At 36.4% G+C, this 14,196-nt stretch overlaps 1 protein-coding gene across 1 annotated transcript; it reads right to left on the bottom strand.

Moving 5' to 3' along the window:
• Nucleotides 1-3,383: 3,383 nt before the first annotated feature.
• LOC104165316 (islet cell autoantigen 1-like) lies at nucleotides 3,384-12,362 on the bottom strand. Its single transcript, XM_009704906.1, has 5 exons — nucleotides 12,327-12,362; nucleotides 9,761-9,932; nucleotides 7,728-7,800; nucleotides 5,805-5,928; nucleotides 3,384-3,588 (listed from the first exon to the last, which is right to left on the bottom strand). Exons 1-5 carry the CDS (start codon nucleotides 12,341-12,343, stop codon nucleotides 3,384-3,386), a joined length of 591 nt encoding a protein of 196 aa, XP_009703208.1. The 5' UTR covers nucleotides 12,344-12,362.
• Nucleotides 12,363-14,196: the final 1,834 nt, after the last annotated feature.

Raw genomic sequence — 14,196 nt, 5'->3', positions numbered from 1 at the left:
CTACTGCAACCAGCCCATGCATCACTCCTTACCCTTACACAGCTTCAACCTATTCCTTGTCCCATCTGAGCTTTGTTTGGTTCATACAGAAGCAGGGCGCCTAGGAAAGCAGCTTTGGCAAAGCAGAGAGGACTAGACAACAGGCAGAAACAGAGCCCAGCCCTCCAGGTACCCAGCTCTCGGTACACTGCTGCAGTGCATCTTGTCTCAGGGATCCCAGCATGGCCACTGGGTATTTAACAAAGATACTTCAGCTTTGATTCAAGCCTTGGAGTGAAGGGGAAGCACAGGAGTAGAAGAATGATGGAAGCAAAAACCAAATACAGAAAGGATTAATTTGCTCTATTAATGTAGCATGATATATATCCTGCCATGTCACAGATGTAATTTTTCTTTTTTGTTAGCCTAAAGGTGAGCACGATAATTTTTTCAGCTCTCACTTTTTACTTGTCATTGGTGGCACTGTAATGTCTAGGTTTGATGAGAAAGTCTATATTGCACTGTATGAGCATCTGAGAGAGCTTAGCTAAGTAAAATTGAACAGTAGTCTCTTCTGTGTTCCTGTAGGCTACACATTGGAGGCTGTTGCCTGGTATTACAGTTTATCACTGCACATTAGCATGTTCCTTCTCAGGATATGCATGGAAAAGCTTAACTTTTTCAGAAGTAGAGGAAGGATACTGAGGGACTATCAGCACTTGGGCTATTTGGTCTATACAACAATGTAAAAAGGCTGTTCTGCAGGGTTCTGGGACACTTTGAAAGTGGCAGTATTGCCGAGTCTCGCATATTTAGACTGATGCTTTGAGAATAGCATTAGAAAACTCTTTCAAGTAGCTCACCGATTTGAGAGTGAGCTACAAAAATGCCAATGTTTTAACTCGGATTTTATCAGGTCTGAAAATACTGACTCAACTACTGCTCTTTTAGCCTGAGCTATTCTAAGGGAAGGTATGAAAAACCCATCTGGATTGATTTAGACTTGGTCTCTAAAAACAAGTACCATATCTGTGTATGTAACAATACATTTAGGATTACATTATAAAAGGCTACATACTTGAAAAACAGTCCTATAACCAAGTGACATAAATACTGCTGATGCACTACGTGCAGTAAAGATCACTAAACCAGCTCTATTTACTTGCAATAAAAAAGATGCTTACGAAAGTAATACTTAGGATTTTTACAATTAGAGGTCTGAAGAAAATGTTCTTTCAAGTGCTCCATTAACCGCTTGCTGGTGTATCACTAGATATGCAGCTCCAGATCAAACGCTTCTCTCCAGTGATGGTATATTTTAGAACCAAAAACCTTACATCAGTAATTATGATATATTTCTCAACACAAAACTAGCATGACTTCTTAAATTGTTGTTGCAGATCCCAAATAAGCCCTAAAAACCCAGCATTACACTGCCACACTATGGCACAATTAAGATCTGCAAGCAAGAATAGAACAAAAAGACAATAAAAATAACTTCTCTTCTTTAATTACTTAGGACTACAGTATGCACCATTAGTTTTGTTTGCCTACTACATTTGTAAAGCACTAAAACCAAACTGTTGTGTCTTGTTCAGCAACAGCTATCTACGAATATTATGCTTGAGGATTTTATTTTTGTAAATTTTTTTTTCCCCAAAATGAAAAAAAGCAAAAGTTTACTTTCTGCAAGTGTTAAAACCTTCAAAAGATCTTCTTTACCTTGTTGACTACAAAATATAGACCTTTTTGTTCTCTGCGTTACAACGTGATCTGAAAGGTTTTCAGTTGACAGCCACTTGGAGGAAACAAAGGTTCAAAAGACCCTCTCCAAGTTTTGGGTTTTTTTAAACTATCTGAGGTAACACTACAGAACTTTAGAATCTACATTCATTATTTCTTTATGTCACAAAAGAACTCATTTCAGACCTAGAAATATTTCAAAATACTTAGTATTTCCACATTTTTACTACTAAATTTTGTGAGAGCTTAAAAAAAAAAGTCTTATTTTTGCTGACCTTGAAGGAAAGCAACTCAAGACGGTTGAAATTTCACATCTAACTTTTTAACTACAGCACCTCACTGTACAAAGCATACATTATTTTAATTACTTTGCCATCTATATAATTTATACCTTCTGTAGTGTTTGTTTTGCAAGAAAGCTGTAAATCAATTTTGTATGACCATTACCAGTACTGCTTTATTCACTCTAACATTCCATATTTTAAGTGTTTTTCTAATAAATTAAACATTATACATAAGCAATTGGCTGAGTCCAAGACCATACCAATTATTTTACCTGCAAGAACTTGCCATTATAAACATTTCCCACAAGGCATAATAAAATACATGTCTGGTGCCACAAGACTTACAGGAATATCCTGTACTGAAGCATTAAATAATGATTAGATGACTAGCTGGGGTTTCATTTGTTCCACCTCTTCCTTAATTGCTATTGTCACCACTTCAGTTTACAAAAAATGGCATAGCCTAAATGCATGCTAGTCTTTTTCCATTAGGATGGTTTATTCAAGCTTTTAAAATTTGAAATTAAGTATCTTTCATCTCTACTTTCAGTCACAGACTGCTTAAGCCATCGAACATTATAGTCTTTTAACAAAGCCAGCTCTAGAGCCTCACTTGCAAATGTGAAGTTCTCATAAGCATTCCTGAACTGACTGGGACAGGATCAATCTAAACAAATTCTATGGTAGCACCTGGTAGGAAAACTGCAGACTACCACCTAGGACTTGTGATTTTTGGAAGCCCTTTGAGATGGGAGGAGTTTAGCAAATTTGAGTGACACTGAATAAAGATAATTTATGGAGACTGCATTCTTAGCAGTTTTAGTGTTTAGCAGTTGCTCAAGAGTCATGCTGAACTGCACGAGGAACTTAAAAACAAATTCCAAATTTGCAACTCCTCCCCAAAATCCAACAATAGCCAATTTTGAAAACGTTGGTCTTTAACTGCACCCAAAAATTTAGCAGCAGATACTACAACATTCTCGTTATTCTGCATTTTTACTTGCAAAACCAACTTTCCCTTCCTCAGCTGACAGTAGACATACCTTCTTCCATTAGTCATTCAGGCATCACAGTTAAGTATTTCAAATTAGATAATCTTCTCCAAAAACATGTATTATTTAAATTATAAAGATTTAGGCTGAAGTTGAGTAGACTACTGAAAAATGTTGTTTCTTACTATTGTATCTTTCCTTACAGCCCACTCTGTGAAGGATACTGTATTCCATATCAGATTAATTGGACTTCTGTCACACACAAAAGATTAGTTACAATAAATGGCATCCTTAGTGCTGCTGAATTATGTCTTCCTCTGAAGAATCAAAACCATGCTTCATTGCCATTCATCTGGCATCCCCTCCTAGGAAACTACAGGAAACTTCATACCTTCCTGAACTTTTCCATCTGCTTATAAAGATCTGGATCCAGTTCCTGAGACACATCTTTCATCCAGAGTAGAGCTCCTCTGTATTCAGTCCGATACTGTTCCATTCGGTTTACTGTCAGCCATGTGTCCGAGATGGCCCTATATCTGAAAGTCTCCACTTCTTGATATAATCTACTCAAAGGAGCACGCAGTGCTAATCTGGGGGAAGAAGGCATGAAGGAAAGAAAGGAAGGAGAGGTACATGTTAAAGAAGTTGTTCCACAAAGGCATATGGATTAATACAACTACTGACACTTTACTAGCAATCAAAAAAACCCCAAACACCATACGCAGCTAAAATAGTTCATTTAAGTGCTATTGTATGTTCAAATGGTTCTACAGCTTGGTTGAAGGCACACATGAATGGGGCAATTTTGTATGAATATTATGTTTGTAACCTTCCTGTTCAAGTATTCACTTTCAATTACACATGTGAATGGAAAAGGAACCTTTTCTAATGCATATATGTATTTTAGTTAGCCAAGCTGCTTGCATATAGGCTATTACCATTTCTCTTCACAAGTTGCATGTAACCAACTCTAAAAATGTACCTGAGGTAATTTACTACTGGATACATAACACAGATGTATCAAGGTTGTCATGTTAAGCCTCATGAAAAGCACTTCCATTAGCCTTTTAATTTTCAAATGTACATGTAAATAAAGAAGTCATCTGACAAGTAGATAATTATCTGATTTTCTTGGAAGGATTCAGGCATTTTCTTAGATGTTTCTTCCAGGTTTCTTCCAACAACTACACTTTGGAACGGCAGTAGGGGACACTGTTGTCTTCCCTATGCCATCACTTCGGGTCCTAATGGGATCTCAGAACTAGTCAGGATTACTCCAACTTTTGCTTTGCTTCCTCCTGCTGCTTCTGCTTTCCTCTTGGTTGCGAGCAGCCACCTCGCTGGAAAGGGTTCAATCAGTTCCACACCAGTGCAGAGTTAGTTTAACCTGCTACTTAAGGACTTCCTAGGCAGAGAATTTCTAATTTCAGCTCCAGTAACCAGCAAATTGTGTCTTCTTGATCTCCAGCTACTGAGCTAGCTATTGGCAGGCAACGTAAATAAGAGTAGTCCCAACTTCAACATGAGCTTGAGGATGGCTCAAGAGAAGACAGACAGACAATTGGTTTTATTTTTATGTGGGTTTATTTAAAATGATGCCTTAAAAATGCATTGAGTAAGAGAGATAAAAAAATGTGAACTTCTTAGTAAGGCTCCCCCCGCAATTTTTTCTCGTTCTACAAATACTTACCCAGCCATTCAAAGGAAAATTCAGTTTACGTAGACATGTCATAGACTGGGATTTCTATAACAGCCAAGCTTTATAAAGAAGCAAATCATCAGCACTTTTGCTCAAAGGTGTCTTACATGCGTTTTAAAGATTCTACTCATGGCCGTTACTGGATGTGCTAATGACCAAACTCTAGCCCAAGATAAACATGAAATTATCAGTGCTCTGTATATGATGTTTTATTTGAAGCCAAACAGCTGAACTGTTAATCTATAGCTGGAAAGTATCACAATAATTAAAAGCCCCCCAAAATCCTGTAAAATGTCATGCAATAGAACTTTCCCTTGCAAATGATGGTGAATTTCAAACTTTCATAGTCCCAATACTGTTAAAAAAAAGCATCATAATACTTATAATGCCATCAGGTACTGTTACTTTTAAACTCTTTGGGCAAACACAGGGTCAGTGAGACATCAAGGGCTCTGGGTAACAGCATGTGTTTGTGTGCATGTGTGTCCCTCTGGATTCCTTATCTTTTTTTTTTTTCCTGATTTGCTCCTACCCAACCTACACAAGCTCAGTGGTGATCTAGGATCTTCTCCTGGTGGACTTCACAGTGTAAGGTTAAAGCAGAAAATGGCATGCAGGCTCCTCCTTTCTCCACCATCTGCTTGAAGTATGAGACCTCATGGCCCAGAAAAAGGCATTCCTTTACCCATTTCCCTGCACTCCCAGGACCCAGACACTTCCACAATGAACCTGCTGTAGCATTTCTCTGCAGAGTGAGAAGCACCACCAAGCAGGACACAGACACAACATCAGCTCCTTTACAACCTCACTGCTAGAGAGGCCATGCAGATGCACCTGTACCTTTAGAACTGCTAAGCCGAACAGACACAGGTGGGGGATCTGAAGATACACAGACACAGCAGGTCCGCAAGACAAAAAAAGGATCAGGCAAAACTACGCAGAGCAAGCCAGTAATACTGCCGATACTACAGCAGGTTTGGTCAATAATAACTTTCCTATCATTTGGCTCCTCACACATTTCAAATAGCAAAATAAACTACGTCAATGGTGAATCAACTATCATTATCCCATCTACTTTGTAAATCAGAGTAATTTTAGCACATATACCTTTGCTGAGAAGAAAAGCAGAGGGCCTTTCCTGTGGCTTGCATCATTTTTCCTGCTCTTGTTTTATCCTGAGAACCCTGTGATCGAAGAAATTTCCCCAATTCATTTTCTTCCTGAGACAGAACTAACGAAAAATGAGTGGTCAAACACGTTACTTAATAGGTTCCTAACACCTTTAAAACTAACATCAAATAGGTTAAGTCACTCTAAATCGAAGCAGCACAGCAAAAATAAGTAATTTCATGGAATTCCTGCCTTTAGTAAACAGAAGATCTGATTCACTCGAGACATTTGTTGATACACTTAAGAAGAATCACAAAATTCCATCAGTGCCAAAAGACAAGAGGAGAAAGATGCTATTTCTTTCTGGAACAAAAGAATTAGGTTGGTTAGACTACACAAAGGGTCCAATCCTGATTATAGTATCTTTTAGTCTTGGGTTTTTTGGTTTGCTTCAGTTTTGGTTTTGTTTTGTTTTGGTTTTTTTTAATCCTTTTTTACCATCTGGACTGCCTCAGCTGATCTTTGGTAGTATACTTTCACTGCAGCTAATTCTGAGTTATATTACCCAAAGCTCGTTCACTTTTTCTCTTGCTCTCCATTTTTCATGCTTGACTACAGAAATGCATTTTTCATATGAAAAATCTAGTACTTTGTTTTAAAGAACATTTATTTTCAAATTACTTCACAAGATTATTTTACAATTTTAACACTCTACACAATTGAAACACTATTTTTCAATTTAATTTCAAATATCTGAAATATTTCTATTTCAAATTAACTGACAGTTTTTTAAAAAAGAACATTAAGAAAAATAAAAGTGTTTTTACACTGAATTGCTGACTACTTCCAAACTGGGACCATGGGTCTTCATGATCTCAAATCCTTACCAAAACATTTCATTACAGTCTTCTAAAGCGGCTGTCTCCTATAATACCAATTTCTTCCCACTATCAATAGGGAGAATGACCTAATATAATGAAAGAAGATCTCTTGAAGTCCTCTTGTCATTTTTCCAAACGTTGACAGTCAAATCCAATGCAGACTCATAGCATACTCTGGTAGAACGTGCTGCATGCACATCTTTGTGTCAGAGATTTAACTTCCTACTGTGGAACACTTATCGAACTCAATACACTACAATTCTGTATCCTAATTTTACCTCCAGATCCTGAAACATTATCTCTGACTCTCTTTGGACAGCAAAAGAAAAAAAGGAAGGACTTGAGAAAATATGGATAACTTTCAACAAAAGAAAGTAAATTGAAAGATGTCTCCAAAGCTGTATTCTATTTTCCAGGCCAGAAATCACAGCAGCAGAGAATCAAACAATATTGATTGCAGAGAATCTTTAGAGGTCATTTAATTCAACCTGTTGTTTGAAACTTCCCAAATGAGGTCCCTGTCTCTCACTAATGACTGCTACTAATTACTGTACACCTGTTACAGCCAAGTCAGCATTATCAAATTCATCTTAATAGCATGGATTGCTTAATTATAAAACTAGTAATAAGCACAATATTCTTCAGAGTCAATCCTGATTTAAAAAAAATAAAATTAAAACAGTTCAGAACGGAGTTAGGATTTCTAAGACAAAACACTTCTGAATTTAAACAAGCCAAGCAAGTAATGGGGGAAAAAAAAAACCAAACCAAACCCACAACCCAGACCTTAAAAAGCAAGATTTCACCTACAATTATTACTACTTAACACTGCATATATCAAATACAAAACTTAAGAACTAGGAGATCTTCAAGCAAATAAGCAAGTCTGCCTTTAGCTGCCTGCAAGGAATGTTATCTTTATTTTTAAATAGGACAAAACTAGTAGCTCCCCATTTTAATTTTTACTTTTTCATTTGTTTGATGATTCCATAATGTAGACCTGCTTATCATTTTGACTACTGTATTTATTCATACTTACAACAAATCCTTTTTTGATACAGTTCAATTGCTTTCAGCAACTCCATACACGTTCTCTGAATAGAATGGAACAGCTGATATTGAAACAAAATACACAAAAAAAAATTGTAAGTGTATGCAAGAAACATTGGCAATTAAAGTACAAGAAAGAGCTTAATTTTTGTAGAAATTATTAGGGATAACTATATTCTTCTTGAACAATAAGTAAACTTTCCAGCTTGAAAGTAATTTTTCCTTATCAGTTGTCCTTCTCTTTCAATTAAGTTGTCCACTGAAACTAAAGATAGATCAATCATAACTTACAAAAGAAAAATAAAGACAAAAGTAATTTTGGAAACAGATCTGTTCTAAACAGCTGATAGTTAATCAAACTACTAGTCATGTTGGTTTTTTTTTTTTTAATTGATATCTTTGGCTATATGTAAAGATGTACAAAGCTTTGTTTCTAAAAAAACTCACAGTAGAGCAAAAGTTATCAAAGTGTCCATCATGTTTATCATGTGTGGCAATATGCATACTGAATTTTAAATACTGCAAAGTCTAGTGGAACAAACGTGCATTTGTTTTCCAAGTTACTGATGTAAACTGAACTTTTTACCGGCATAACTCTGGTTTTCTTAACCAAATTTATAAAGCAGCAGGAAAAAAAAGTCAGTCTTGACTAGAGTTTGGAGATTGTTTCCAGGAAATAGAAAAATTACTACTCCTCCTGTCTGTCCCTCTAAAACTTCCAACCTGTAACTTAAACCTAAATGCCACTGTATCAAGCATTACACAAATATAAACAAAATGGACTACTGGCACAGTAACGGTCTTCCTTCGCATCTGCTTGACTTCCTGTATATTTACATGGGTCTTGTCTTTTAAACTGAGAGCATAGCTTGCAGTTGAGAAGTTGTCCAAGTGAAAACATGCTTATAGTTTTTGATCTGGTAAACACAAGTTTCCCTATTTCCAACCCCACCTGAGCTAATAAAGCATCCTGATGGATCTGCAACACAGTAAGCATAGTAGGAACTCAGGATATAATTATAAAATATTGTTCTATCCTTCTAGCTTGTTTTACATCAATACTCCTGATTTATAACCCATCATGAAGATCCATAGCTAGAATCATCACATTATAAGTTATCACTATTATAGCTAGAACTACAAAGATTTGTTTGTTATAAAATAGCTTCTTGTATTTCAGCTAAAATGTGAATAACTTGAGAATTGTACGTCAACAATTTTCTAAGAAACTGCAAGAAAACCACTAAGGCAAAACCTTTACCCTTACGTAACTAAACAATACTGATAAAACTTAGCTGGACACTAACTTGATTATTACACTTTGGAAGGCCATCCTCTATATTTTGCTTTGTGTCAAAGACGTTCAAGCTCTTCAATTTGTAGAGCCTTAATATTTTTCTTCCAGTGGGGTTGAGGATACTGACAGTAGGACTCTATCTGTCACACCACAGGATTCCTTCCCTCAGTTACACTTTATAGACTTTAAACAGCTTCTTGGGTCATGTCAGAACACACTTATCTGCACAAAAGCTCCAGAAAGCAGAGCGCACTATGCATCTTGCTCCTCCTTAGTATACTGCATGCTTTTCTGGTACATGTGGTATTTCATAACTGTATAAAGAATGTCATTTGTATACATTATAAAATACTATTTAAAAAAATAATCCTAAACGGATATAAGCAAAGGATAAGAATGACTGATACGAGCATAAAGGACAATCTCCTGCCTCCCCCTGCCAACAAAAGGAAAAAACCTGCCCCTCAGACCTGAAAATATGAGAGATGTTAGGTTCCAAATAAAATTTCAGGGACCTGGGGTTTTGTGTTACCAAATGCCACTATATTCCCTGTATTTACACAGGTACTTTTATCAAAAATTGGAAAAGATAATACAAGAAAATAATGATAAAAATGTACAGTCATTATTATATACTATGTGTACACATATTAGAGGCTTGATGGAAATGAAAACATTTTAAAAATTAACAAATAGAGAATACACATTATGTAAACATTACAAACCTCTAGTTTTGCATCCAGATCTGCATCTGAAGCCACAACATGTTCATCTTCCTTTTTTCCTGTAACTTTTATAAGAGTTTGTTTCGTTTTCCAGTATTTCTGTTGCATTTTATTGACCACAGATTTTTCTTGGCTTTGAGCATATTGGTCATAAAATTCCCTTGGATAATTGCTACAGTATTAAGAAACAAAATTACAAAACTTCAGTAGGATGCTTATAAAATAAGTCTAACACACTAGATTAATACATCTCCATCAAGAATACTGCATTTGCATGCAGACATGTATATTCTAACACGCATTTCCTCATTATGCATTAATAACAAAGCAATTAAATTAGTACTAAATTTCCCATCCTACTTTGGAAAATAACACATTGCCTTCAATTTTAATGTCTTTAGGATGTAGTAATGCCAATTAATCAGCTGCGAAGAATTCTTCCCAATATATTATGGAAAGATTTATAGCCCATGGAATCAACTTTTTATTTTTATGTAACTAATAGCAGCGTTTCAACAGAAGTAGCAGAGTTACCTAAGCAGGCAACAATTTTCACGCAATTTCAGCAGTGTCAAGATTTCACAAAGTTCACTTAATGAATGGAATTAGACTACTTCCTGTCCTCTCTTTTTTACAATTGAATAATAAAGAATTAGGAGAACACTAATCTCTTTTGAGCATGCTATGGGAAAGACAGATAGCTCACATCTTTATGCGATGACTACATGACAATTGTGGGTGCATAACAGGTAATCTCTTTCAAGGATTATTTTCTACAACAGATGATTCATTATTCCTTTAGTAAACCTAATAAAAAGTGCAATCTAAAGACAAACTCCATATTCCACAATATTTAAACCATACCAAGATGGTTTAATAGAAAATATAGCCTTACAATGAAATCTTGATCTCTTTCAGGAAGTGTTACTCCATTATTAATTTCTGCAAAAGTACATGCCTTTTCCCTTATGTGCATATATAAAAAGCTGCAGTGATTTTGCAGATCTTTAGAAGTAAACAGTTGCTAAGACTTGCTATATTAAGTACTCCAGGAAAATTAAAGAGGTTGAGTTTATTTTGAAAAAAGATATCCTCCACCTGTGGAGCAACAAACTGTGGTTCATTACTGAGATACTGCCCACTAGCTCTGTTCACAACACACAGACAGCTCAGGGATGCTACCCCAAGAGATCTCCAGACCCTATATACACATCAAGTCATGTAGTGAGACACAAACACACATATATATATATATATATGCACATCCTGTGAAATACTATGACTATTCTGAAACAACAAGCTATTGGTACACATTCCGCAAAAAGGTGGCACATTTGCCCTACATAGTTACTAGTGACACAGTTTAACCTGAAAAGGAAGTTTGTTTCACAGGGTTTTGTTACTTGCTTTAGTTATTTTTAACCAGTGACTTAGGAGACAGTGCCTTCATCACCAAAGACATGATAAGAAATTAAACTGGAAGCAAGCAAGGACAAGATTCAAAATGCACTTCTACACAGCACTTCTTGGCTTCTTCCCCAAACTTTAAAAGCAAAGGTATTTACTCACTTAATTCTACCCAAACATTAGTTCCAAGAGTTTAATTTATGAATTAAATTAAAATTAAAACAAAGGCCTTCTTGATGCTACAGCACAAAAGAAACAACGCATGCAAAACATACTACATTTCATGTGGAATTCTGCACAAGCAAACTATTACGCGCTCTGACAACAGCCAGCCTATCAAGTTAGGCAAAGCCCATATCGACCTGATATATGCTGCACCTTTAAAATACAAAACCTACAACCTCTAATAAGAAGATCCCCCCGCATTATGAGAAAACAGAATATGAGAGTTTAATAAAAACAGCATTACTTTAAAAACAATAAAAAAAATCAAACCGCTCACAAGGTAGTATAAAGACCCTAGCTGTCTGGCTAGTTGTGTGCTTTAACTTTTGCTACAGCTGTGCAAATAACCAATATCTCAGTTCAGTGGTCAAGTGAAGAAAACACCATAATTCATCTGATGTCAACTGGCCTTGATACCTACCTCACTTGAGGTCACCAGAATTAGAGAATTTATTGGCTCATGTTTATGCTTAAGATAATGAAAGATTTACAATCACATTACTGAAACATTTGGTGGACAATTTTTACTGGTAGACACTTGTCAATAACTTTTAAAATGGATTTTGTGTCAAGCAATCATGGACATATTTAGGTTTTGTTAAACAATCAGAAAATATAACTGAAAGAAGGATGTACTTTATTCTGAAGTTGATGATCACGGATAAACCTCTTGAAATACGACAGTTCATACACTTCTTTCTGTTAAGCAGAAAATTGATAACATGCTATTTTTCTATCTAGTCAATTCACTTGTTTTTCCATTCTTTGGCAGTTTTTAACATTTTATTTTTATTCTTTTTAAACAGAATGTCTACCAGTGACTTCATATAAATACTAGATGTCAGAACATAATGTGTGATCACAGGCAATGACAAATCAACATGCCAAACACCATTAGCTCTTTAGAATAAGAAAAAATGTTCAAGGTACTTACTACTTATGACCTTCCATGTTTCTTGTTTTCTTCAGATACTTAAATAAAATAAGAAATTATCAGTTAATACAAACTTCTTTCAAACATAATTTTCAAGTTAGATACTAGAAAACCCCTACCTTTTCACACAGAAAACTAATACGTTGTAGCATCTTTTTTACCATGTTATGACAGAAAACTTTTCAATTTGTGGACCAAATGCTTTCCTCGTGTAACACACAATTCTCGCTTAAATCCATGACAAACAAATTTATGCGGTGTGACTGATGTTGCTAATTACTAGTTGCTAGTAAATTTTCAGGTAAAAGCAAATTCACCTGGCATAAATTCAGTGACTTTTGATGAGGCAAGCCAAAATTATCCATCCTACGCATCTTCCTCAGTCAAGATTTTTTCCCCAACGTTTTAGCCACAACGAAGTTCAGCTACTTTTTTTGCCCATGTCCCATTGATTTATTTTTAAAAAACACTAGCTACATCATGTCTTGAGCCACGGATGCAAAATTTAACCACCAGATGGTTTTTCCATGAGGGACACCATAGTTCCTGAGGATAGAATATGATTTGTATGCATTTGGACTTTAGATTTTATAAGTTAGTATCTCCAGCTTGGACACTCAAGTCTCCCACCATACTTTGAGCTGACCAGATGGCATGCACACCTCTTCCCACCCGTAACTGAGCACACTCCTTCCAGGCCAAATTTACAAGTAAAGCCAGACACTCCTTATAAACAACGAGCACCTGGCTTTTCCTCTGCTGCTTTCAGAGAGGACTCTGATCTCCAGCATGCAGCCAGCATGCGAATGAAGGCACTGCAGCATGATCATAGACGAGACCAAAAAGAAGCTGGCCAGCTGGTGCTGCTGGGAAATGGCCTTTGGTAAGACCAGGAACAGCAGGAACACATCAATAGGCTGCACTAACACATGAAGCTGATTGACTGAGAAAACAGTAATGGAGAAAGCAGCTAGCAAGGTAATGATGCTGAAACTGAACTTTAGCACTAATCTGCGCATGAGAGAGAAGGGACTGCAAAGGGGAGATGTGATTCTGGAAACGTACCTATCACAGTGCTGCTTACAGACAGTATCGTTAGCGCTGGAGTGGCAAAGGGATTGGAACAGATTGCAGGAACCCAAACAAGGGAATGCAAATAACCTGAGTGCTTCCTGCAACCTTGAAGCACATGCACTTCCATTTGGAGTCAAATGGAGCCAAATCCCAGATTTCCGATTCTGACGTCTCTGCTATCAGTACCTGTGAAACTTCCTGGCAAAGTTCCATGAGATGCTGCAAGACTGTATCAGAGCAGGAAATTTTCCTGAATTGGAATTTTTGTGAAGTGCTCATATGCACTGCAGGAGAGACCATAAGAAAATTCGTAACTCTGTTTTCAGAGCAGAGTTCACATTTAAAGGCCAACAGCTAAACAACAAACAAAGAGGAAAAAAAGAACTGTTTCAGATTGTTGTTTGTATTATAGCATCATTGAGTCAGACAATATACAGAATTGACAGCATCGGTCACGGCTTTGCTGTAGTTTCTAGAGCCATAAGGCACAGGCAACATTAACTCCATTTTTCTAACACCCTTATGTTCAGCTTCACTGTTTTAATACTGGTCCTCCTTAAGTCAACGGTGGGTGTGCACGAGTAAGATAAGAACACAGGATTTAGCTTATATACACATCCGTGACTCAGTTATTCAGCAGCACACTTGGTTTGACAGGAAGTAAGGAACAGTCTATCTAGATGGAATAACATGCATATTACATGGAACAATGTGTAAATGATCAACACAGGGAACAGGTCTAAGGCACTGACCTTATATGCTATACATGTCCACCTGAAAACCAATGTCCCTAAAA

This window comes from Cariama cristata, unplaced genomic scaffold, assembly GCF_000690535.1.
Source record: "Cariama cristata isolate BGI_N322 unplaced genomic scaffold, ASM69053v1 scaffold23497, whole genome shotgun sequence".
In the NCBI taxonomy this organism is placed as follows: Eukaryota; Metazoa; Chordata; class Aves; order Cariamiformes; family Cariamidae; genus Cariama; species Cariama cristata.
Note: the sequence above shows the minus strand (reverse complement) of the source record. Positions and strands in the feature narration are given on the sequence as shown.

Bases quoted from the DNA above. Each gene is read 5' to 3' on its own strand.
- LOC104165316 (XM_009704906.1), bottom strand. The intron at 7,801-9,760 runs GTTTGTAATGTT...TTTCAATATCAG, and splicing joins ATCTGGATGCAAAACTAGAG to CTGTTCCATTCTATTCAGAG. The intron at 5,929-7,727 runs GTAAGTATGAAT...ATTTTTCGTTAG, and splicing joins GTATCAAAAAAGGATTTGTT to TTCTGTCTCAGGAAGAAAAT.